We start from the raw sequence: 25,115 nt of genomic DNA on the forward strand, positions 1-25,115 counted from the left end.
TCCTACAAAAATATGCACATTTTCTATTTAAAAACAGTATTAGTACCTAACTTTTAAAAATATATAAATTTAAAGAATTACCAAAGAAGTTCAAATATTATAAAAAGAAAATTAGATAAATGCTCAGTCCAAAAAATAACCTTAGAACAATGTGTAAAAAGCAGCTTACTGTAAAAGGGAATTATTATTACACTTTAAATGGCACAAATTCTGGGTGTTTTAAAAGGACCTGGGCCATTTTCCAAACAAGACATACAGAACGCTTGATGACAATAATGCCATTTATACACCTTAAAAGGAGCCTTCTTTCTGAGGCAAAACGTTGGCAAAACCATTGGCTTTATCCTCACGGTGAATTTCCCAAGACATTTTATAAGAATTCCTGTTAAATCAATACACATTATGAAACAATTCAAATAGAGCTATTCGGTACATACAGAGGCACAACACGATCTTAAAAACACTTGTGTCACAAAAGGATCTACACGAGACAGCTGGCTCTGAAAGCTCCCCAAGCGCGAGATGGCAGCTTGAGGACACCATCAACAGGCATGTCATCTCCCTGGGGGAACGGGTCAGGCAGTGTGCAGCTCGGCCTGCCTGCTGCGGGCTGGCCCGGCCCTTGGGAGCAGGCGCAGCCTGGCAGAGCTACACCGGGCCTCCGCCTCGGTACTGACTAAGGAGTTCTCTTGCCTCCCTCCTGTGCTCTATTCCTCTGCAGTGAGAACCTGGAGAGGACCGGGGTCCATGTAGTGGCCCAACAGTGGCCACATTAGCTCTTTTCCCCGGGAAGTGCCAGCAACAGCTGACCACACTGTGGACTGATGGGCAACCCTGTGGCCTGGACAGCACTCAGCTTGAGCACTGCCAGGGCTGAGGCTGCACTCTGGCCCCGGGGCTCCGAGGGGCCTCCTGGGAAGAACTACAGGCTGGCCTTTGTAGGGTTTCAGGCCCAGGGATTCTGGGTTGTAAGAATGAAGCTGTTAAACTGTTTCCAATATATAGGGGGATTTTAACTCCCCAATTTGAAAAGTGAATTATTACTTATATCTTAAAGGCACTTGTAGGTTTAATTGTGTTATCTACTGCAGACGCTTTTAAAGTTAACAGCATGTCATTTTAAATAGTCCTGTTCAAAGCAAACTCATGATTTGAAAACAGTCATCTAAGATCCCAAGCAAAGTGATCTTAACACGGTAAATTCTGGCCTGGGAACACTGAAACCCCATCTGGTGCATTCAACTAGAGGTACAGAGGGAACCAGACACAGGAATACCCAGCAACGCTCGGTGGCTTCTACCACACGTTTCTGAAAACATCCCTCTCACCTGGTGTCTGCTGCTTTGGCTTGTTAAGCTGATCAAATCAAGGAACCTTCAGTAGGTAGTAAGAACAGACAAACACCAGACAAAGCCTGGAGTGGGGACTGCGTGCCTGCCTTGCCACACCGACAAAGAGGACATGAAAAAGGCTACATATAAAACTGAAGGAAGCATGATCCAATGTTTCCAAATACTAGTGCAAATTCCACCTGTTTTTCTTACAGATAAAAGTTATCAAAGATTTAAAAGCCTGGGTTAGCACTTCTAATTTAGAGGCAAAAAAAATTTACAGCTTCCTTCAGAATATTTAGAAAAATACTACACTTCAGTCTTCATTTGCTAGTGTCTCAGTAGATAACCAAATTTTGGCTCCACTTAAAAATTTGCTCAGTGGCGTTCCCAAGATGCTTCGTCTGCACAGATTGCCGACAGGAGAGAAAGGGAAGGAGGAGGAGAGGAACTCGGGCGTGGTCGCAGCCTCCAGCGGGCCACTGGCTCGGAAGTACAGCCGGCTCTGCTGCAGCTCGCCGTAGCAGGCTGCCAGGGGGCCGCCATGCTGCTGCCGCAGCATCCTCCCCAGCACATCCACCTCGTCGGCCAGCAGAGAGAGCTTGTGGAAGGCAGTGATGGAGCCACCTTGGCTGATCTGTGCCTCAGGGACCCAGCGGAAGTAGCACAGCTTCCAGAGCTTGATGTGCATCCCAGACAGATGCGGCAGAATCGTGCCGTGCAGGTCGCATGGCTTGGAGAACCACGCTGCGAAGTACCGCTCCGCATCGCTGCCCTGGCCAGTGCTGTGCTGAGGCGGCTCCGGCTTCAGTTTCAGGATGAGGGAGTTTCTCCTGGGCAGAGAATTGTGCTCGCTGAGGAGTCCGTTCCGGAGGGGTGGTGGCATTCCTCGCAGAGTGGAGCTGTAGTTTTTCTGTGTACAAGAGAGACAGGAGTCACTGTCCTAGAGCCTCCCTTTCAGAAAGGCCATGTCACCCCGGGATCATGGCTGTCAGCCTCGGGCACTCGTCCACTCTAGGAGTGTTTCCAAGCCACCTTCTCTAAGTTGCAGCCTTTCAGGCACTGGCTGCCGAGGCCATTCTCACACCTGTGCTGGGCAGGGGAGGGAGGACTCTCAACCCATCAGCTCAGGTGCAATTTCTGTCTTCCAACAACAAAGAAATCCACTCCTGGTGGATTCTAGAAAGAAAGGCAGACCTAATGGGTTGAGGAAACTGGTCTCCCTCTGGCCAACAGCCAGGTGCACATCAGGACTAGCGGCCTCAGACACAGAGGTCAGGAGATGACCATCTAAGTTAGAATGCAACGGTCCTCAGAACCCTGTGTCCACAACGCTGGCTGTGACAGTGGCTTTCTAACACTGTGGTGGGCCCTGAAAAAGCTGCATCTGTGCGAGGTGATGGCAGGTTTCAGGGCACGGTCATGGCTTACCTTAGTCCGTTTCACAGACTTGGCCGAGCCGTTTTGCACACAAGGCATGCTTTTCCCAATGTAGAAGGGGTTATGGAAAAGTGTGCGGTCCTTTGCCGTAAACTGAAGCGACCAGTCCCAAACTGAGGGGAATTTTAAGCCCTTTTCATCACCCAACTGAATATTTTTGCTTATAGCAAATTCCTGCAAAAGGAAACAGTTGAACATTTGTAAGAAGATGCAAAACTAAGGACTTGTTGGAGCAGCTGTCTCTAGGCAGATGAAAAGCTTGGCACTTGGAGCCCATCAGAACAACACTTCCACTGCAAGCCCCAGGAGAGTAGCATCAAGGCCTGAGGGACACACACTCCCTGCTCAGCAAGTAGCAGGCTCACCAGCTGCCCCTGCACCTTGGGAAATACCAAAGTTGTGCCTCTGAGTAAGGAGTGCCACGGGTAGAAACAGACTTTTACTATTTGTAAAATTCTGTCTGTCCAAGCTTCCGTGGGGGCCTGGGCTGGCTTAGCTCACTCGCAGCAAATGGAGGCCATGCAAGGCCCCGGGGTGAAGGCCAGCCCCTCACCACGCCAGAGAACCTGTCTTCCCGGGAACGGCCCAGACCCACACTCTGCAGACAACACTCCGCAACAGGGAGAAAGGATCTCCAGCAACGCAGGCCACACGTCCTTTGCAGGAAACAGCCAACGTATTCACTGAGTCCTGGGACGCAATAATGATCTTATTTTCTGTTTTGTAGTAGTTCTTTCCCAAAATGTCTACAAAACCCCAGGAATTTCCTTAGAAAACAGGAAGAGTAAGGAAGCCATGAGAAAGCTATTGTGACACTGTGAGGGCTTCCAATCATCAGGACATAGTTAAGGTATGTCATCTATACCATGCAATGTTTTTCTAAAAAAAAGTTTTAAAAATTTTTCTTTGACCAGTATTGTGGCATGGTAGGTAAAACCACTGCTGGTGATGCTGGCATCGCTGTGAACAAGGGCTTGTATGTCCCAGCTCCCTGTTGACAGCCTGGGAAAAGCACTGGAAGTTGGCCCAAATGACTGGGCCCCTTACCATCCACAGGGAGACCTGGAAGAAGACCCAGGCTCCTGGCCTGAGCCTGGCCCAGCTCTGGCCATTTTGGAACTGAAGTAAGTGGCTGGAGGATCAATTTCTATCTCTCATCCTCTCTATGTGATTGCCTTTCAAATCAATTTTAAATAGAAATAAATCTTTGAAAATAACACAAAAGGAAATGCAACTCTTAGTCAACGGTCAGTTCCTCGCTGGGGAGGAGAGAGGGGAGGGACTGATGTTAGTACTTGTCAAAGAAAGTTTCTGAGAAAAGGCAAATCACAAATACATGAACACAATTAAAACAACAAAAATATGTATAGCACTAGGACATGAAACAAGAAAAGCAGAGGAAACCATGTCTTTAATATCCTAGATGGAAATTTACTGGTCAGCATATCTCAACACATCTGGGATCTGAGAAGGCAAAGCAGGCAGTGTGTGTCTCCGGACCACAAAGTCTGCTGCTTGGGTGCCCACCTGCATCACTGCGACACCACAGCCAGCCTCCTTGTTTGCAACTCTGGTGTGGCTCTGCTGCTAGATTCCTCCCAAAAGCCTCCCGTTGTTTTGGAGGTTCATGCTGAGGGTGTGTGTAGGGGTGCCCCAGCACTGACACCAGGCAGTGAAGAGAGCAGGGCAGAGGAGTGCCAAGGGGGCAAGCAGCCAGGGTGCCAAGGCTCGCAGCAGAGGACATGCACAAACTGACAGGAGTGAGAATGTAGGAGCAACTGGAGACGGCTGGCCCAGGAGCAAACCCGGCCCGGCCCTCGCCCAGTGCTGAGAGTCACTGAGGCGTGGGCTCTGCGAGCAAGCTAGTTTTGTTGTTACTGATGTTGTTGATGGAACGCTCCCTACTGCAACAGGTAAATAAAGTGAGCTCCTCGGCTGTCCTGCACATCCTGTCCCCTGCCCTTACAGTCCAGAGCAATCCTTCCTTCTTCAGGGCAACCGGCACATGGGTTCTCACGCTGCACAACTGCGTGCTGTGGGGTCACTCCACAGGGGAGGAGCCTGAAGGGCCCAGAACCAGCTTCTTCTCAGGCCAGGGCCAGGACGCAGGCCACCTACTTCCGGCCCAACGCCCAACGACTTTTGGCCGAGGCTGGAGACCCTGAGCTCACGACGAGGGTCAAGTCTGTCATGACTGAGGCTCACTTCTAGGCTTTCTGCTCTTCAAGAAAAATAACCTTTTATTCTACAACTTTTATTCTACTGACTGAGGAAATACAGGTCTCCAAAAAGAATCTTATTACTTAACAGCCCAAATGTGAACAATACAAAAAGCATTCATGGTGGTTAAACTAGGTAGCACCTTTCAACTGTTGTCTATGAACAATTTTCATCACCGAGTAAGAAAATGTTCATCACAATGAAATAATCTACATTTTTATCCTTAAAATAATTTACACAAACTTGCAACTTGAAATGGTAATAAGAGTTTTGAACTGTATGTTTTTAATATGCAGTTAACTGTACCTCAACTATACCACTACTAAGTCATTGGGGAAGAAACAGGAGCCACAGGCCACTTACGGTGCTCTGCTTCACCCGCTGGTGGGGCGAGTTGAAGAGGAAGGTGCCGAACAGGGAGATCCGGGTGCTGTCGCACAGCACTGCTAAGTAAGTCTCCGAGAACTCAAAGGCTGCTGGGTACTGTTCCAACAGCTGCCACGTGGCATCCAGGAAGAGCAAGAATAACGGAGACTGCAAACACAAGCCATGGGATTAGTCAGTGTTGTCCTTCGGCCATTCACATTTCCAAATTTATGCCTGATACTAAAGAAATGGAAGTATGCAGCTACAGACCCATGACTAGATAAGCATACTGGACCTAGGCATTTGTCAAATGAGTGTAACAAACTGGAATGGCAAAGTGACACATGAGTAAGTAGAAACAAGGAACAAAACATGCATGAAAGCATGTCCTGGAACATTCTTTAGAATAATGGTCAACTTCTGTGATTCCTTTCAGATTGCCCTCTAGGCTCAGTAACCAGAAACTTTCCCTTAAGTTTCAAAAAAAAAAAAAGTTTTGAGCGTGGCCTTGAGGCCTCATGGTGTGTCCCCAGCACAGCAGCTGGTGACTGCTGTTTTCTGAGACACTCCTGAGTCAAATGGAGCTCTCTCAACCCCCAGCATGTGGGTCTCCTTGGCCCGATCATGGATCAAATGCAATCATTAATCCCACATTCTTAACCCATGTGCTCCATTGTTAGACAACATGCTATTCCAAAATAATTTTGAAGCCAGACAAATTCAACATTTTTCAAACATTCCACCCGGGTGGGCACAGTAATCTTTCTGCGGTAGAGTACATCAAGTTGACCTCTAACCCACTGGACAGCCCTGGCCTGGGGCTGTGGTAGACGAAGCAAAGCCCTGATCTCCTTTCGCATGGGCATGCAGACTGTTACCTCTTTCTCCGATCTCTTTAAATGGTTGCATCTGTCCAGGAACGGGTATCCTGACATAACCCACTCCTTCTGAATCAGACTCTGAAACCCGGTGATCGTCCTAAAGTGAGGATCCAGCATCACTTGAATGAGAGAAGCCACCAGACAGCTCAAGTCTCTTCCCTCCTCCTCTGTCAATAAAATGGAAAGGAAACACTTACTACAGAGAAAAGTGCTGAAAGGGAAGGTGGATAAATGGGTTGTTTTTCACTTGGTAGGGTGCCTTCAAAACAACTTGTGTAAGGAAATTTGACTGGATCCTAGCAACCTGAAAATAGTAGACTGATAAATAAACTAAAATAGTACTAACAGGAGCTGCTCTTTTATAGACTAATGCAAGGAGCACTGCAGACACAGGAGGACAAAAGGACTGAAACATTTCTCTCACACCCCTCCCCCACACCTCCATCCTCCCCACCGGAGTCAGAGGCCTGCGTGGGAATGCGTCCTCCTCAACTATATAATCGATACTAAAAATAATCATTTAAAAAGGGAGAAAGTTGTCAGGATCCTGATTAGGCAGACAGTTCTTAAATAGAACATACAAAACATGATCAAAAAAAGAAAAAATGCATAAAATGAACTTTGCAAACACTTTAAAATGAGCGCTTCAAAAGATATCATGAAAACCAAAATGACATGCTGGGAGAAAATATATAAAGTTATATATAAAGGTAAGTATCTAGAATATATAAATACTCCTAAAATTCAATAGTAAGATGAAATACGTTAGAAATTCAAGTGAAAACTACAATGACCTACTAGGATGACCCCAAAGACAAAGGACAGTGCTGGGGGAGGTGGAAAAGCTGGGGTCCTCCCAACTGCTAAGGGCAGAGGGAAATGCACACAGCCCCTAGAAAACGGCCCGACGGTTTCCTAAAGAGCTGGCCACAAACAGATCAACAACTCAGCAATTCCACTTCTATATATCTACCCAAGAGGAATAAAAACGTGTGTCCTAAACATTTTCAGGTGAATATTCTTCAGAGCATAGTTATAAAACCCAACCAGCAGAAACGAGCCACATGCCCATCAGGGAAACGAAGAAACAATGAAATTTTTAAAATTGTAACACAATTCAGAAATAAAAGTAAGGAAGCTGCTGACAGGTGCTATGTAAATGAGCCTCAAAAAGCATTTTAAACGAAAGAAATCAAAGACAAAAGAAATACTAAATGATTGTTTTATATTAAATACCTAGAAAAGGAAAATCCTCAGAGACACAAAGTAAATTACTGCTAGGACACAGAAATCCTTTTTGGAGTGATGAAACATTTCTAAAACTGTACTCTTTATTAAAATTATTGGTTTTTTTAATTCTTCCTTATTAAAAATTATTGTACATTTAAAATGAGTGAACTTTTACAGCATGTAAACTCTCTCTCTAAATACTGCTTCAAAAACAAGAAAAATGCAGGCTCAGTGCTTCCGCTGATACCTTTTATATTATAAATGCAAACAGAAGTCAAGGGTAGGTAGGACTGTCCAGGAAGATGAAAACACCTGCCGGCTGAGAGGAGAAATAAGCTGATTTGGGGGTTTTTTCCTGCATTTGTGAATTAAATACAAATTTCATATCAAAGAATTGCTGAACTATTACTTTTTTCCCTTTAGGGCTTTAAGTATCTTTGCCTTATTAAAGTCAGTGTCTGACTGTTAATAAAAATATTTCCGAAAGCTAAACATTCTGTGCTCACTTAAAATGTAATGTGAATGTATTACAAAAGGGTAGTTCAAACTTTATCTGTATACTCAGAAATTCTGTTAGTTGTAAAGTCATTTAATGTAAAGTTATCCTTCGAGTATCTCAACCAGTTTTACACTGCAGCTATATTAGGCACAATTAACATGAATTCTCAGGCCAGCCAACTTCTTCACATCAAGCTATTGCCTTAAGAGTCACAATCTGGCATGAATCAGAGGCATTTAAAGTTAAAACAAATGTGTGCAAATAAGAAAAACAGCAAGATTAGAGAAACAAGTTTAATACTATACATAAATCCACAATGATGTGATTCACTCTTCCCATCAAATAAAAAATACCCAGCAAAGGTAGAAGATGAGATTCCCAGGGCTATTGTCTCGCTTTAACCATGTGCAAGGCCTGAAGTACATCTCATGGTATTCAGTCAACAAACGGAAGCTGAGGCTGACGGGTTTGTTTGGATGTGGACAGTCTGGGGAGGCTGGCATGGAGTCATGATATTTTTACAAATTACTTTAATTACCTTGTAGGACTACAGAGAGATGTTTGCTTTCTAGTACGTATACAAGTTCTGCTGAATGTTTAAGGAAAACCCTGAAAAGACAAGGAAAAATACTGTTAAAAATTAAATCTGCACTGTGAACATTTCAAAAGTACACAGCTTGCTTTGCGGCACTTCCCTTTATTGTGTGTCACAGACACTCATGTTTTGAACATTGGAGGTTAGCTGTGTCCCTGTGTTCACCAATGCCACTCTTCCACCAGCAGGTGCTGTGTTCATGAACTGTGCTCTTGTAAGAAGGCAAATTTAACTGCTAAGTGTCATATGTGCTCTGACTGTTCCACTGAGACTATCTGCTAACTCTGAGCTCTCTCCTTTTCCTTGGGCCCAAGCCCAAGATACAAAAGTACTGGAAGTGGGCCAATGGCTAACTGTACCATAACCTCTGATTGTACAGTGAAAACGGATGAATCACATACCTCTCACTTGAAATCAAGGACTGAAAATGATTAAATTTATCAAGGAAGGCATGTGAAAAGCTGATACAGGCTTAACACTAGGACTCTTGGGCCAAACAGGCAAGTTGTGCCTGTGAAGGAAAAGTTCTTGAAGAAACTTAAGAGTGCTATATACTCCCCCAAGGAAACCAAAAATTGCAAAAAAGTAAAATTGTCTTACGGCTGATAAGCTTTAGTGGTCTCAAATGGAAGATCAAACCAGCCAAAACATTCCCTAATGTTGCAGTCCAACCCTGAACCCATCAATCTTCGTGGTAAGATAGCTCAGAGCTGAGGATGCCCAAGAAAGTCTGCAGCTAGCAAAGGTTGCTCAGGACACTTCATCTCTAACATGAAAGTGCCAGGTGCAGCAGCTGCTGCAAGCTACTGAAAGATTTAGCTAAGGGAACCAATAAAGGTGGCTACACTAAACAGATTCAGGAGAAAACCAGAAGATCCTATCTAGAATCTTCAGAGCTAGAAAGCCAAAGTTAAGGCTGGCCGAAGTCTCCAAGAACGGACTGACTCTTTCGTTAGGGTCTACCATATCCAGTTCATGTTGAAGCCAATGGTTACGACTCACTACAAAGAATTCCACAAAATCTATTCTACCTGTGTTCTACTAATGGAACAAAAGAGCCCAGATGACAGTATGTCTATATTTACAACATGGTTGTAATGCTAAGTCCACTGTTCAGAACCAACAGTTGACAAATACACCTGGTCACCCAAGAATTCTAATTAAAGTACAAGACTGTTGTTTTTATACCTGCTAGTATGGCTTCCATCCTGGAGCCCATGGACCAAGCAGCAATCTCAGGGCCAGCTTTGTGTCATAGTGGGTTAAGTCACAGCTTACACCAGCAATAGGTACCAGTTTAAGTCCCTGCTACTCAGCTTCCAATCCAGCTTCCTGCCGATGCACTCTGAGAGGCCACTGAGGGTGGCCCAACAACTTGGGCCCTTACCATAACGTGGGAGACCAGGATGGAGTTCCTGGCTCCTGGAGTTGGCCTGGACCACTTCTGGTTGTTGTGGCCATTTGGGGACTGAACCAGCAAAAAGAAGATTGACAAAAGATAGATGCATCTCTCTATCACTCTTTCAAATAATACATACACCTTTAAAAAAAGAAATAAGTTCAACTTTCAAGTCTTATTTAAGAAACAGATTTTCATAAGGCCACAGTGATGGATCTGGCTGAACTGAACGCTTCTATAAAGGATTCTCAATGCCTTTAAGAACATCTTGTTCAAAGAAGGACTCATAATGAAACTGTTAAATATAAATATATCCTGACAATAGGATGGTGGACTTTCTGCCACTGTCCATACTTACACTTAAATAGCTGAACAATGGACTGACGACTGTTTATGAAGGATTATGCAACTGTAATGATATAGGGAAAATCAGTGTGTGTGTTGGGCGGGTACTGACTTAGGGAGGGAAGTTCCAGAGCCTATGGAACTGCATCATCAAATAATAAAAATGAAAAAAAAAAAAGAACATTTGTGACACAAAGGAGGGTGGCAATGTGGGGGTAGTGGTTGACATTATCAACATTAACATGAATTTTAAAGAGCCTGATTTCAATGCTCATGGAAGATTCTGAAGGGCAGAAGTAACCACAGGTACGGCACAAAAGGCAAGATATCTAGGATTTAACTGATGTAGCATCACGAGACCATTTAACAGCTGTCGAGTCACTTCTTATGGACAAGCCAGGAAATGGCGTTTTGTGACAAAACCTCCTCCTGGGGAAGGTGCTGTGAGGAGCACTGAACGTCAATAAGGACCTGGACCGTCATCTAAACTCAGCTGTCAAGGCAGTGGCGGAACGTGACAGGATGACCTCCACGGGGAAGTTCCAGCATGGTGAGCAGCACACCTACAAACAGCAGCGCACATTCCAGCAGTCCTTCATCAAAGGCCGTGTCTGTGGACGAAGCCCACATCACCGCTGTCTTACTTTAAAGCACGGTCACAGCCACCTGTCTTCAGCAACCGCCACCTGGGTCAGTTGGCAGTTATGAGCACAGAGGCAAGACTCTACCAGCAGAACCGGAAGGACTCAAGGACCTGCTCGAAGCTCAGAGGTATGTCAGCAGTTTTTAGCAAGATGGTATTTTTAAATTAAAGCATGTAGACTATTCTTTTACACATAATGCTACTGCATATTTCAGGCTACAGCATAGCACAAACCTAACTTTTACATGCACCAGGAAAATCCAAAAATCTGTAAGACTTGTTCTATCATGATATACGCTTTACAGCAGTGGTCTGGAAGCCAACCTATAATTCCTTTGAGGTGTGTGTGCGCCGGAAATGAGACAACTCCAGTCTTTGCCTACATGCATTTGTATTCTCAGCCTTCAGGATTTCTTTGGTATTTATGTGATTCTTTCAGAGTAAGTTTTGAGATCCTTCATAAACTCTTCATAAAAAGGAAGGGGCTGTCTAACACAACATTCACGAAATGGCTAAACTATGTAATTAGAGATGAGTGGCTTCCTGGGCACAAGGATGAGGACAGAGGCTGTAACTGTGCAAGGGGCACATCCTGCGGCGACGGGGCCGTTCTAGGCTGCGATGCAGATGCATGTGATAACACCTGCACACACACCCACATGTGAAGTATGATTTAGACCAGTAAAATCTAAGACTTGTCAATGGCAGAAATGCCAATTTCCTGGTTTTGATGCTCTAAGCCCACTACCCAAGCTGTTCGCACTGTGCAAAGGCAGGTGAGGAGTTCATGGATTTCTGTACTATTTACATACCTCTTGTGAGTCTATCCTTATCTCAAGATAAAAAGTTAAAGAAAAAAACAAAGTTGTACAAACCTGACATATTCCAACCACCGGGTACTTTCTAGTGAAGACAACCATTTCTCTTCCGTTTCTTCAAAAGGCTCTGTAATAAATATGGCAATTTTATACATGGCTACAGATACAGGTGTATATAAATGCAAACACATTTAGGCTTTTAAAGCTTACTTTTAGATAAGCAACCTGAGAGTGAGGACATAACACCACAGTTCCTAGTATTTAAAAGTTGGCTCTATGGAGCACGGATGTTCACATGAGTGACACAGTACACAGCAAATGATTACACGTTACAACATCTAACACGGCAGAACAAAGCACTCCCCGGGCCTCCATCTTTCTGCTTGCTCTCATGAGAATGGCAGTGTGCTCAACCTGGCCTCCTGCAAATGGGTGACTCCCTGCCTTCCTGGCTGGCCTGTGCCTTGGTGATGGCTCTCCTGATCAGTGGGGACAGCTGCCCAAGCGCCGTGTCATCTCGCTCTTGCTACATTTGGTTCCTTCCCAACTACCAGTGCTGCTACTTCACGCTCTGCTTCTGGGGCCGGGGAGCTGACCACTACAGGAGGGAAAGCTTCCTCTGTCCAGCCCAGCAAACCCAGGCAAACTCCGCCCAGACATGGGTCTCCTTACTCAACGTCTGCACAGGGCTGCCTCTCCTGACCCTCAGGTGAGTTGGGGGCTTCCTCAAGCAGGACTCACTTTTCCAAACATTGCACCCGGGGCACTGTGAGGCCCCCTGGTAACAGAAACATTAGAAATGCGAGACTTGGTTCTCAAACCAAATCACCTACCTCAAAATACAACTACCTGTATTAAAACCTTAGGGAGTCTGTCTGGAAGGTGACACAGCAAATGATTTCATACAGGTTTTCTAATATGCCTTTTGTGACTTCAAGAATAAAACAATAAGCAACTTAAATTTTATTTCCTAGGACATTCTGATACAATAAAACATGTACATATATCTCAATGAACCTCTGTTTAAATCTAGCACATTTCTACATTTTTTGGAAATATCACCTTTCCTGACAGGACTCATATAATTCTTCACCTTTCACACATTTTATAGACATATATATGAATTTTTAAAAGAATTACCATTAACGCATAGTTGTTTTAGTTTAACAAATGCCGCCTGTATTTCTTGAATGTTTGGCAAGGTCTTATCCAAATCTGATTTGTAAACATCGCTTCTCTGTGGGTGACTTTTAGTTATTGCATTACAAATCCTAATAAAGACAAAATCCTTTAGTCATTATTCATTCGTTTTTAAGCACTTACTATAAGCCAAGATACTGTCCTAACAGATGGAGACAGAGATGAACAAGACAGGCCAAACCCAGGTCCTCCTAGAAGCTACATTCCCAGTGGTGAGCAGGTAAGCAACACGGAGGAAGCAACGCCTGTGGCCAGTGCTCTGGAGGCCTCAGCCCCCTCCAGAAGGCAAGGCCAGAGAAGGTGCTTCTGAAAATCAAGTGCCCACGAGTAAGTGAAGATCTGGGGAAAAATTCCTAGGCAGCAGGAGTAAGATAGTGCCACGGCGCTGTGGTGGAAACAAAATGGAGCTGCTAGAAAAATCCAGGGAAGGCCAGTGAGGCTGAACGACCTGCCTGAGGGTCGGAGACAGGATAGCTAAGATAATCAGTCATGTGTGTGAAGAGTAGGGAAGCGAAAAACACAAAAGGAATTAAATTAATTCTTTGCCTGATAAATACCTAAACTGCCACTGGTTACAGGTTTTATACAGAATTTTCAGACCTTCCCTTTGACAGCCACATTCCTAAGTGAGCACTGGCCAGTGTGCATGTCAGTGTAGAAAGCACGACTTGGTGCATTGCAGAACTGTTAGTTTTCAATGTGACTAAGTGCAACTCTACCCACAGAGAATATGCACTACTGTGAGCTGTAGTGCCCTCCTTTCTGGAAAACAGAGCAGAGAGGGGAGGACCACTTGGGGGTTTTCTGATTCAGCTCATGTAATGATATTGTGGAAAACCACAAAATCTGGCAGTCTGTATATGGACTGCAATGTTTCTGAGGTTCCCTGAGCCTACTTTCTAAGACCTGTTCACGTGCTACTCAATTTGTTCAAGCTCTGAATCAATATCGCAGGTACTTCCCAGGTGCTAACTATGCAACAGTAAAGAATCAGACATAGTCCTAGAAGAAAGGCAAAGATCAAACTGCAACAGACACTCAACTGACTGAAACAAGTGTTATGAGGAAAAGTTAGAGACCTTTATAGGAGGCCTAATCTGGGGGAAGGGTTATCTCAAGGAAGCAGAGAATGAGTCCCAGTGGGCAGGGGTGGTGGGTGCAGTACATGAGCATGACAAGGCAGCCAAGGAGGAGAGGTGACAAGGCCAGAGAGCACGTAGGTGGCTGGAGTCCAGCAAGTGGAACACAGAAAGAGGAAGTGACAGCACCTTCAATATAATGGCAAAGGTGGAGCTAGCTGGAAGTAGAAGGATTTCCAAGCTTTCTGGAAAATGATGTGAGGAAGACTGATGGAAGACTGAAGATGGGAAGGGAAACAAGGAGCACAAAGCTGACATCTTGGTCTGGGCGTGGGCTGGAGACATCACGTGGCTGTAACCTTGATTTTGGTTTTGAACATAGTAAGTTCAAAAGGTCTTTGTGATTTTCATGGGGAGTATTTCAAATTTGACTGGAGAAATAAATGTACTGGTCATTAAAGCCACAGTGCTGTGTGAAACTGCTTAGGTAAGAAATACAGAATAGGAAGAGGGAATGGGCCTTAGGCAGATTCTAGGCGATGTCTGGAGAAAGGACAGGCCTACAGGGGGCACAAAGTGCCAATGGGAACAAGGACTCCAGGAGAGAGGAGAGGACTGGCAGCTGAGGGTCCAGAGGGCAACCCTGGGAGTGGCCAACAGTGCTGTTCCTGCCAGGGCATCTAAGAGAGGTCACAGATGACCTCGGCTGCTGCTGCCACGCTTCCCTGTGGGGGATGCTCAAAACTGCTTTCCTAGCTACTGTGACGCTGCAGACCTTAAAAAGACACACAAGAAACAACGAAGATGAGGAATGTGTGATTTGTCCTGAAGTGTCTCATCTGGACATCATAGCATCGTTCTTTTCCTTTTCGTCCACTTGAAAGGCAGAGGGACCCAGAAAAAGAGACAGATCCTACATCCGCTGTCTCAGTCCCCAACAACCAGGCTGGATCAAGACAAAGTCGGGAGACTGGAACCCCATCTGGGCCTCGCACAGGGTGGCAGGGGCCCAACTTCTAGGGCCACCGTCTGCTCCCTCCTGGTAGGATGCATTAACAGCAGGCTGGGTTGGAAGCAGAGTTGCCAGGACCTCAAATCGCACCCTGATGGGGTTTTGGGTGTTCCATATAATGACTTAAGGCATTGCACAACACCCACTCCAGAAGTATGGAAGATATTAAGGACATGTTACAGCAAGATATAAGTAATATAAGATCCTCAAGTGTCTTTTAAGCCAAAAAGTTAAAACTATATTTAGTATAACTTAAATGTTAGCAAACATATTCACACTGTTTTCAAAAAGGCAATTCTTATACAGAATATATGGTACCAATGAATATGACTACATCGTTTACCAAGTATTTTAAATTAGTAGAGAACTTACTGGACACTTATTTATGACAAGTACAACTATCTAAAACAGCAAGGACCATATCTCAATCACCTCTGGTCAATCTTCCTTTGCTGCAGCACATCTCTGATGAGGGCCATTCGCACAAGGGCACTGCCATTGGAGTGACTCCAGCACCAGAGCTAGGAGAGAGGGAGAATCCTTACTTAGCTGCATGGAAAAGCGGACACCAGTGTTACAGCAACCCCACAAGAAACACTTACTGGCATCCGTCTTCCAACAAAAGAATGAGAAAAGATCTTTAGATCTTGGTCTGCTAATGAACTTGGCACTACGAAGTATTCTGGAAGGCTGGAAGATAAAAAAGCAGTCACACCTAAGAGTGTTGGCATCATGCACTCTGCAACATGCCCTGTAACTAAGCACACGTACCCTCACTTAACACGCACCGCTGAACAGCCGTCGGGGGGAAGGAAGGGATACTGCTGATCCTCACGGGTGTCAGGGACCCAAGGACCATCATCTGTGCCTTCACGGTCACGTTAGTAAGAAGATGGCATCTATCAGGAGCAGAACCAAGGCTTGAACCCGGGATCAATTCAGGATGCAGCATCCCTAGTGATGTCTTAACCTTTAGGTCAAATGTCCAGCCCATATTCTGCCTTCTATTTCAGGGTGCTAATGAATTTGTGACAAAAAAAAAAAGTTCGACAAAAAAATGACAGCACTAGGGCCTGGTACAGTACCTAGCTGCTGAAGTCCTTGCCTTGCTTGCACTGGAATCCCCTATGGGCACTGGTTTATATCCCAGCTGTCCCGCCTCCCATCCAGCTCCCTGCTTGTGGCCTGGGAAAGCAGTAGAGGATGGCTCAAAGCCATGGGACCCTGCACCCAAGTGGGAGACCTGGAAGGAGCTCCTGGCTTCAGATTGGCTCAGTTCCAGCCATTGCAGCCACTTAGGGAGTGAATCAGCAGACGGAAAATCTTCCTCTCTGTTTTTCCTCCTCTGCATATCTAACTTTTCAATAAAAATGAAATCTTTTTTAAAAATGACAGCTGGAATATGATTAACAACAACCCTCAATGAAATAAGAGATCTGGGCAATGACCTGACTTCCAAAGAGCATTGTTTCCATAGCTACAACATTAACATGAACTGGAACATTGTGTGGGCTGGTCAGGCTGACAGCCTAGAACACTGTCAGTCAGCATCATAAGAAGTAGCAACTAAACTGAAGGACAAACACTCACAGAGCCAGCCCCAGACAGAAGCGCAGAGCACCTCCTAAGGAAACATTCTTACCAAAAACATCCAATCTCAATGTGAACTTGCTAGCATTTTGCAGGAAATACAGAAAACAAAGGAGCCTGCACAGGACTGCTGGGACAAAGCATTATCTGTACTATGGAGAACTCTCAGGAACAAATGAGATGGATGGCTCTGTCACACAAAAAATTTAGTCAATTAAAAAAACTGCAAGGTGACTGTGTTTGAAAGGGCCGGGGACATCCCAACCAAATGCAACCTTCAGACTTTGCTCAGGATCTGTCTTAACAAACCACCTGCACAAACCGGTTAACAAGATAAAGTACAAACAAGTACTGGCTAGATAATGACAGGAATCGTGATCAGTTTCTTCAATGGATATTGGTATTGTGTTTATATTTTTTAAAAAGTCCTTATCTATTAAAGCATGCATTAAAACTTACTAAAAACAAAGATTTTACTAACTATACAGCTTGAGTTACCACTGACCCCCACCAGCAGAAAAGCTGTACTTACCACGTGGATATCATGTAACCCTCATTAATAGAACAAACTCTCCAACCCGAAGCCCCAGTCCTCTTCATTTCTCTGTCCCAGTCGGAGTATGTTTCAAACAGCGGAGTTTTTGGGCTGCTGCCACCACCAGATCCACTTCCGCCTCCTCCTCCACTTCCAGAGGGTATTCCATTCATTTTATTTGCTGCAGGAAAAAGCATTATTACTACTCTTTTGCTTGAGTTGCATTTCATGCAGCATTCCCTTCCATTTTTCTGTGCTTCCTGTCAGGTGTATACTTTGTAGTCTGTCCTCTCTGCTTTGTCCTCCAAGCTTCTCAGGAGTCATGATCTTCAACAGCTTCTTCCCCCTACACACCCCTCTGTCCCCCTGTCCTCCATAGGGTCTGTCACTTTCAACAGTCTTCCAACACGCCCATTCTATGGAAGCTATATTCATCTCCCTCATCATGCTGCCCTACACTGTGGGGTAAATTCAAGTCGCTTGCTTGCTTTCTCTGTCTTTTCCCTGGAAGAATGAATGCTCTAACAAGTCTCTGATCTCAACCTTTCCACTGCCTTTCATTGCTCTAGTACTGACTTTTCATCTATCTGGCTCCTCAGTAAATTCTTAGCTTCCTGTATCTACTCAGTTTTCCTTTGAGAAGCTCACAAGGTTCCTTCACTCAGTCTGAATGTTGTCCCCACATGCAGTTTCAACAGGTGGGGCCAGACTTCAAGGCCCTTAGCAAGCAGAGGGGAGCAGCTGTCTTCCAGGAACAGCCTGCAGGCTGGAGTGTGCCTGTAATGTGACTGCAGAGACATCAGCCCAACAGTTGATCAGCGTTATCCAGGCAATTTGGGACAATACATGGAATGACCCGTCCTGACCCAGAGTCTTACTGCCACAGTCAACCGGGGCAAGTCTCCCCACTGACGTCCCTGACAGGATGTTCTAACCGGCCTCAAACCACACAAAAGCTACAAGATACTTTTCCCTGAAATGATGCTTTTACAATGACAGTACAGGGTCCTAAAGCTCAGCACTGTTCATTTCCCACCTGAATCAAGCCAATCGAATGGCTTCTTGTGGTCTTAAGGATTCCTCACTTACATGCTCTGGCCTTAATTTTCCATTATTCCCAATTCTCACCCTCCTTTGTAACCACAACATGTCCCTCATTGTCCCATGAATCTCCCATGTCCACTGCTACTGATTATTTATTAACTCATGGTACAAGGATTTTCTGAGAAACCACCAGGTGTCCAGGTCTGAGAGCAACATGATAACATTTTATCTCTATATGGAAAGCACTAACGCAGGAGCGCGCTGCATGTCTGAGTGCATAAGATGTAGAAGAAACCCTTATCTCTTGCTGGGAGAGGAAGCTGGGGCAGGGAGGCCTTTATGACTTGACCACATCTGAACAGAGTCCTAAAGAAAGAGTCAAAGTTTCCAGGTAGCTGGTAGAGAGCATATTGGTCAGAGAACACAAAACATGGTACAACTGTACGACACCAAGTAATTACATACAGTTAGAGCATTAAGGAGGTAAGAGATTGTGGGAGACAGGTTGGAGGATTAGCTGGGCCTAGACTCCATGTCAGTATTGCCCGAAAGAAAAGCTGCTAGTTCTACATGCCCATTTCAAGTTAAAGTTAAAGGAAAAAAACCAAAATTAAAATGTCAGTCCATCAGTCGCACTAGCCACATTTCAAGTCCTCAATAACCACGTGAGGCTAGCAGCTACCCTGCCAGGCAGCACATGTGACATCACTGGACAGTGAGTGCTACTTCAGACTGTGAAAGGTCTTATGTAATTAATTTTTTGTCCTGCATCGGAATTACTTAGTGTGAGGTCAGTGTTGTGGCACAGCAAGTTAAGCTCTTACTGGAACACTTGTCCAAGTCCCAGCCGCTCTGCTTCCTATCCAACTCCCTGCGAAAACCCCTGGGAAAGCAGAACATGCCCAAACACTAGGATCAAAAATAGAGCACTCATGTGGGAGACCAGCTCCTGGCTTCCACCTGGCTCAGCACTAGATGTTTTGGTCATTTTTAGGGGAGTGAATAAGCAGATGCAAGATCTCTTTTTCCTTTTTGTCTCTCCCTCCTACTGTCACTCTGCCTTTCCAGTAAAGAAAGTAAAGAAAGAAAGGTTACTCAGTGTTTCTGATTGTCACAGACTACTTTAATATTAAGATGCTAATTCCTATATCCTGCATACGCTCCATAGGGGAATGCTTGGGCAGTCATCGCTCTAGAACACAAAACCCGCCTTGAGTCTCAGGCAACCCCCAGTCTCTTCAGAGTATTCAGAACACCAACACAGAGAACTCTGCTGGTTCATTACAAGGTTTAGCTACAGGGAGAAAACCCCGCACGATCAGCTCAGGAAATACAGAAAAACATTTTACAGAGTCCAACACCTGTTTGTGATTCCACCAAAGACAAAAACAAAAAAGCAACCCAGAAAAAAAAAGTTAGCCAATTTGGAATAAAAGGGAAAGGGAATTTTTCTAAGTTGATACAGTATTTATATGAAAAAAAAAAAATGCAGCACATGGCACCTCCCTTAAAAGCAGAGACAGAAATGATCTAGTAACAAGACTGTTGTTCAGCGCTGTTCCAAACGTCCCAGCTGCAGCACACAGGACACGCAAGCGTATGAAGAAAACACCCAGGCGTTTAGTTGAGGTATGCAAATAGACTGGCTACAAATCCCTAGCTCAAAATCTAACACTGTTCTGCATTGCAGCCTTTATTAAGCGGGGCTGAGAATGTGCTACTTGAATTATAAAACTACTTCTCTGTGATTCAGTTTGTAAGTGAAATCCTAGACTTCAGGTTAGTTTAGAGAGATGCCAGTAAATTGACCCAATTAATGTTCAGAATGGCCCTAGGCCACAGGAAACAAGAAAAGTCGACCTGGCCAGGTGGGTGCCTCGCACACATCCCACACCGAGTCCCAGCTGCAGCTCCCGACTCCAGCTGCTCTGCCAGAGCAAACCCTCGGAGGAGCAGGTCACAGCATGAGTGACTGCCTCCTGCCTGTCACAGGGGAGTCTGGGCTGAGTTTTCCTCCCAGCTCAGAATAGCCCAACCCTGGCTGTTGAGCATTTGGGGAGTGAATCAATGCATGGTAGTTTAAGTGAGCATGTTCTCTCTCAAAGTTAAAATAAACTAGTGGTAGCCATATGAAAACAGACTATCCTAGTAATGATATCACAGACCTCAGAAGCGAAAAATAGAGAGCTATGATCACTAATGGGCTCAAATGAGAAAGTGGTTCTAAAAGGGGAAATTCTGAGTGTGTGTGCCAACACAGTTGCACTGCTAAAGGCCCAAATGATTCTGATGCCTGTGGCTGCTTATGAACCCTAATATTCAAGAAAAAATTACAATGCTTTATAACTACACTGGGAATGGAAAAAGAGTGGATAATGACCAAACTTAAAATTCTGACAATGATTCAAATATATTATGCATTTTCTTAAAAATAAAATTTCATGGAAAATCCAATCCCAAGATTTTTATTAATCTAACAGATAAAATCTAAAAATAATTTTTCACTGGAACACATTTTTTTTTATGTGAACCCACATTAATACCTCGGATCTCATCTCAGCATCTGTCAGCAGATTCGTGCGGAGCTGGAGCTGCTGAACTAGACCTGCAGACAATGTCGGCTGGTTTTCAACTCTTTAGTCCAGAAGCATAATCTGACACCTTATTAATTTTATAAGATACTTTTAAAAATCTGTGTCTAATAACAGTTGGATCAAGGAAAGCCGAGTTCTCATGGGTTCTTTTCAGGATGAAACACGGCTCTGGGCTGGGCTCGTGGGTGCCAGTGGGCAGCGGGTTCTGAGCGAAGCCTGAGGGCCCTGCCGTCCTCCTGTACTTGAGGACACCCACAGGAGCACGTGGATGACTGTCCTGTGACGTTGGACATGAAGGAACCACCTCGCCACAGCTAAGGCCAGCCAAAGGATCGCTTTCTTAAGTAACTGCAGGGGTCATCTTCTAATTTTAGATGTGGAAACAGCATTGTCACCTACCTGCCTGCAAAAAGGACTTCTTTAATCCAGTCAATGAATCAACGTGTCATCCAGAAGTTCAAGAGAGGATTATTGGGCATCTTTCACTCACAATTTAATGAATTCTGACTGCAGTGTGTGGAACTCTCAGGCTTCTTTTGATCTTAAAGATGCAGTTTATGCTTCTGTAACAGCATGGAAGGATATTAAAGGATGTTATCCTATAAAGAAGCTTCACAAAACCTTGGCCAGTGTTATGTTTATGAAGTAGTTGTCAAAGGGGCAGGTGCCTGAAGGATCTAGTATAAAAAGCAACTACTGAATGTTTTAGGCCCTAATAATTAAACTGTACCAATAAACTATACAAGAGGAGACAGAGGGACTGCCTGATAGAAAACCCCGCAGCAGAGGAGCTGTTACAGGTCAATCAACTCTTGGCAGTAGTAAGAATCGAAGATGCCCACCTGGGATGAAAAAAACACGAAAAGCAATTTAAAGCAGGCATCAGGTTGCCAACTGCATAGCAAAGTTTACTGTATTTACTTAGTCCGAGTCATTACATTATTGCAGAAGTCATGGCTCTATACATCGGACCAATCTTTTCTACCAGAAAAATAGAAGCATGAAAAAAAGATGGTCTGGTTCAAAAACAAGTTTAGGTGGGAACTGAAGACCATCTCCTTCAGCTCTTAACCCTCTTAGCACCACTCCCCTGCAACTCTGGGTAAGGCTCTAAGACACCTGGTGATGCCCCCTCTGCAGCCTGATGAGGACCCAGGGAACACTGACCTGCCCGTGCAGGATCTAGACCACTTCAAGATAGTAAGTGAATTTACTTTATATTTAAAAAAAACTTAAAAACACAAATGCATTACTCAGGTCTAAGTTACAATTAGTGTACATTTTGATAAGAAAAATTGATAACACTAGTTATCCAGCTTCTAAATTGTACTACAGAAGTCTTTCTGGAAAGCACTGTAATATTTCACATCTCTTATAATGCTGATATCTTTTAAAACAATAAAACTGTACTTACGCAATATGTTGTGTACTGATAATTACATTTTAATGCATTTGCAATACAGCAATGTTTTTATTTTGCAGGCTATTTATCATAAGGTTCAAGGTAACAAAATATAAAAGTGCAGGACAATTACTAGTAGTCTGTAAGATACAGAATGTGCTGGAATGAAGGAAGTCTTTCATCATACAACAAACTGTTTGATTTTCTTCCTTAGACCAATAAAGACATGTGCTCCAATGTAGCCAATGTGCATCTAACAGGAGACACAGCCTTTTTGTTTTCCTCTTTTTACAAGATTCTGAAAAACTAGTTTATTAAAGTCCGCCAGTATACAAACAGAAAGCAGAGACGTATATGAACAGCCCTTGGTGACATAATAGCTGCCCGACGGTGCAAACCACCGTACCTGCACAAAACCGTGTTATTTGGATAATTTGGATAGATGTTCACCTTTCTTCACTCTAACTCAGAAATATTCAGTATTTTGGCTATCTTAACAAAGTCCGCTATAAATGTTTAGTTTTTAATTGTTTCAGCTTTTGTGTGAACTCACACCTTGATAGGAAAGATAATGCTTCTGAACCACTTTTTAATTTTCTGCCAGCGTTCTAAGATTATTTTAGCCTGTGCTACCAATTAAAATGGGCTAGGGATATATGCTTCATCATAAAAGACAAGTCAGCGACTGGAGGTAAAACATTGGACATGATTTTTATAAGCCCACATTTATAGGTTCTTCCTGATCACTTTTCAAGAAATAGTCTGGGGTCTAGCAAAGCGGGAAAAGCCTCTGCCTGCGGTGCTGGCTTCCTACATGGACTTCCCCCTCTGCTCTACCTCCAATCTCTGCTAACGCACCTGGGAAAGCAGCAGGAAACGGGTCAAGTGCCAGGGTCTCTGCACCATGTGGCAGACCCAGGAGAAGCTCCGGGCTTCAGCCTCGCTCAGCCCTGGTTGTTGAGCCATCTGCGGAAGGAACCAGCAGAGGGAAGCTCTCTTCCTTTCTGTGCAACTCTGACTTTCAAATAAATAAATAAATCTTAAAGAAAGACTTTGACGATGATCAGTTCTTTTAGTGTACAGAGTTTACTTATCTAAGAGTTAGGAAACTATCCATTAAAGCTTCATGTACTTCGAGGCTTCTGATAAACATAAGAATAAAATCTATACATGTAAAATTAGTTACAATATTTAATATGTTCATATTTACCTGAATTGTGGTATTTTTTCCCAACATATTCAAATGCAAAGAGTAGCTGAAGGTCTGTTGGCTGGGAATAATGAGCTATTGCAAGGCATACCTAGGAAAAATTCTACATTTAGAATTCGATTTTAACACACTTGGTTAAATGAAATGTACAACAAGGCCTTGGTCCCTGGGCGCATCTTGGAGCAGTGACTGTGGGTACTAGTTACATGTGTTTCTGTCCACCTAAATGTGGAAGCATCCCTTACAGCCAAGCTTCTCACTCACTGCTCTGCCCTCAGGAAACTACCAAATTCTCCAGTCAGCACATGGTAAGTAGTTAGTATGCACTGGGTAAGCTGAATTTTAACTGTAAAGTAATTATATTTCAATAAACAGAACTGGAAAGTCAAAGAAATATCCTCCAAAAGGGCAGTGAGATCATATCCACTCAAAACAAACACAAACACACACACACACACAAAAGCCAACAATTTCATTTTTGGTGGGTTAGAAAGGCATGAATCAAAAAGTCTAATAGAAAAACAACAATCACACACACAAAAATAAATAAAATAAGAAGAGCAAGAAATCCAAAAACACATGGTATAGCAGAGGTATATCAGAACAGCTTGGTGAAGCTCCAATGGTGTGAGGCTACATGCTGTGGTGGAAACAGTCCAGGGGAGACTCTTGCTAGGGAACCAGAGTGAAGCCAACCCCACTCTCAACCTGCTCCTGAGCTGTACAATGATGAGACCCGTGTTTGGTAAAGATAACCTGTATATGTGCTCGGCCTTAACAGGAGCTCCTGTAAGGGAACTGAGTTACTGACTGCTACTGCACAGAACGAAGCCTACAGATCCGACCCAGACTGTGACAGAAAAGCTCTTAAAATGAGCAGAGAAGAAAAATTTAAGGTATTTTCAAGAAGAAGACAGCAAAACTTAAATACGATTAAGTATCATTTAGAAGCAAAACATTTTTGGACGGTGAGTAAGAAAAGCGTGGGCATTAGCTGTGTCAAAGTTGTGGTATTCCAAGTGAGATGATGCAAATTCCAATAAGTGAATGTGTGTCAGTTTGTTATTAACTACACCTCATCAAAGAGCTTCTATGGAATGAATGTTTCTTGTCTAGCTAAATTATAACAAGTAAACAAGGGGTGAGGTTGATCACTACTTTTACCTCAGATAATGTCCCAAATTCTCAGTATCCTTAGAAACTTCTAGAAGGGTCCCACATAGAAAAGTAAGGAGATGGTTCTCCATATTGCCATCCCTACTCTATCCAACATCCTCCTGGAAGTGCTTCAGGAGCAAAGCCGCTGAAATCTGTGCACTGAGTCCTCTCTTGCTATTCCTTTGGTATCACAGTTAGTTTTTAAATTAAATAAACTTTGTTTATAAACTAAATAAGCTTTTTTGTACTTTCATCCATACATTTTTCATACTTGTCCCATTTCCTTATCCTTATCCACTGCCATATCCTTAAGCCATATTTATCTTACAACACCTCAGTGGAATTTCCTACATTATGGAAATGCACAGTACTTCAGAACTGTCTTTGAAAGATGTAATTATGAATAATTTTGTTCTCTGTAGCCTGCTATGTTTCGCAGATACATACACAATAAATTAAATATCCTTAATCTTGACTCATGATAAAACTGGTTTCCCTTACCAGTCCCCCTCTTTCCATGCTGA

General features: G+C 43.9%; 1 protein-coding gene across 1 annotated transcript in view; it reads right to left on the reverse strand.

The window, feature by feature from the left end:
- Positions 1-1,414: 1,414 nt before the first annotated feature.
- The window catches only part of MTMR10 (myotubularin related protein 10), a 42,379-nt gene continuing 18,678 nt past the window's right edge, over positions 1,415-25,115 (reverse strand). The window contains exons 6-16 of the mRNA XM_040970251.1: positions 23,434-23,524; positions 17,181-17,364; positions 15,661-15,748; positions 15,491-15,579; positions 12,908-13,038; positions 11,825-11,894; positions 8,506-8,576; positions 6,236-6,405; positions 5,355-5,525; positions 2,763-2,945; positions 1,415-2,244 (exon numbers count right to left, since the gene is read on the reverse strand). Of these exons, the coding sequence (XP_040826185.1) occupies positions 1,648-2,244; positions 2,763-2,945; positions 5,355-5,525; positions 6,236-6,405; positions 8,506-8,576; positions 11,825-11,894; positions 12,908-13,038; positions 15,491-15,579; positions 15,661-15,748; positions 17,181-17,364; positions 23,434-23,524 (1,845 nt within the window). The 3' untranslated portion in view covers positions 1,415-1,647. The remainder of the gene's footprint in view (positions 2,245-2,762; positions 2,946-5,354; positions 5,526-6,235; positions 6,406-8,505; positions 8,577-11,824; positions 11,895-12,907; positions 13,039-15,490; positions 15,580-15,660; positions 15,749-17,180; positions 17,365-23,433; positions 23,525-25,115) is intronic.

The sequence above is a fragment of the Ochotona curzoniae genome, unplaced genomic scaffold (assembly GCF_017591425.1).
Source record: "Ochotona curzoniae isolate NIBS_2020 unplaced genomic scaffold, NIBS_Ocur_1.0 scaffold_4701, whole genome shotgun sequence".
NCBI classification, from domain to species: Eukaryota; Metazoa; Chordata; class Mammalia; order Lagomorpha; family Ochotonidae; genus Ochotona; species Ochotona curzoniae.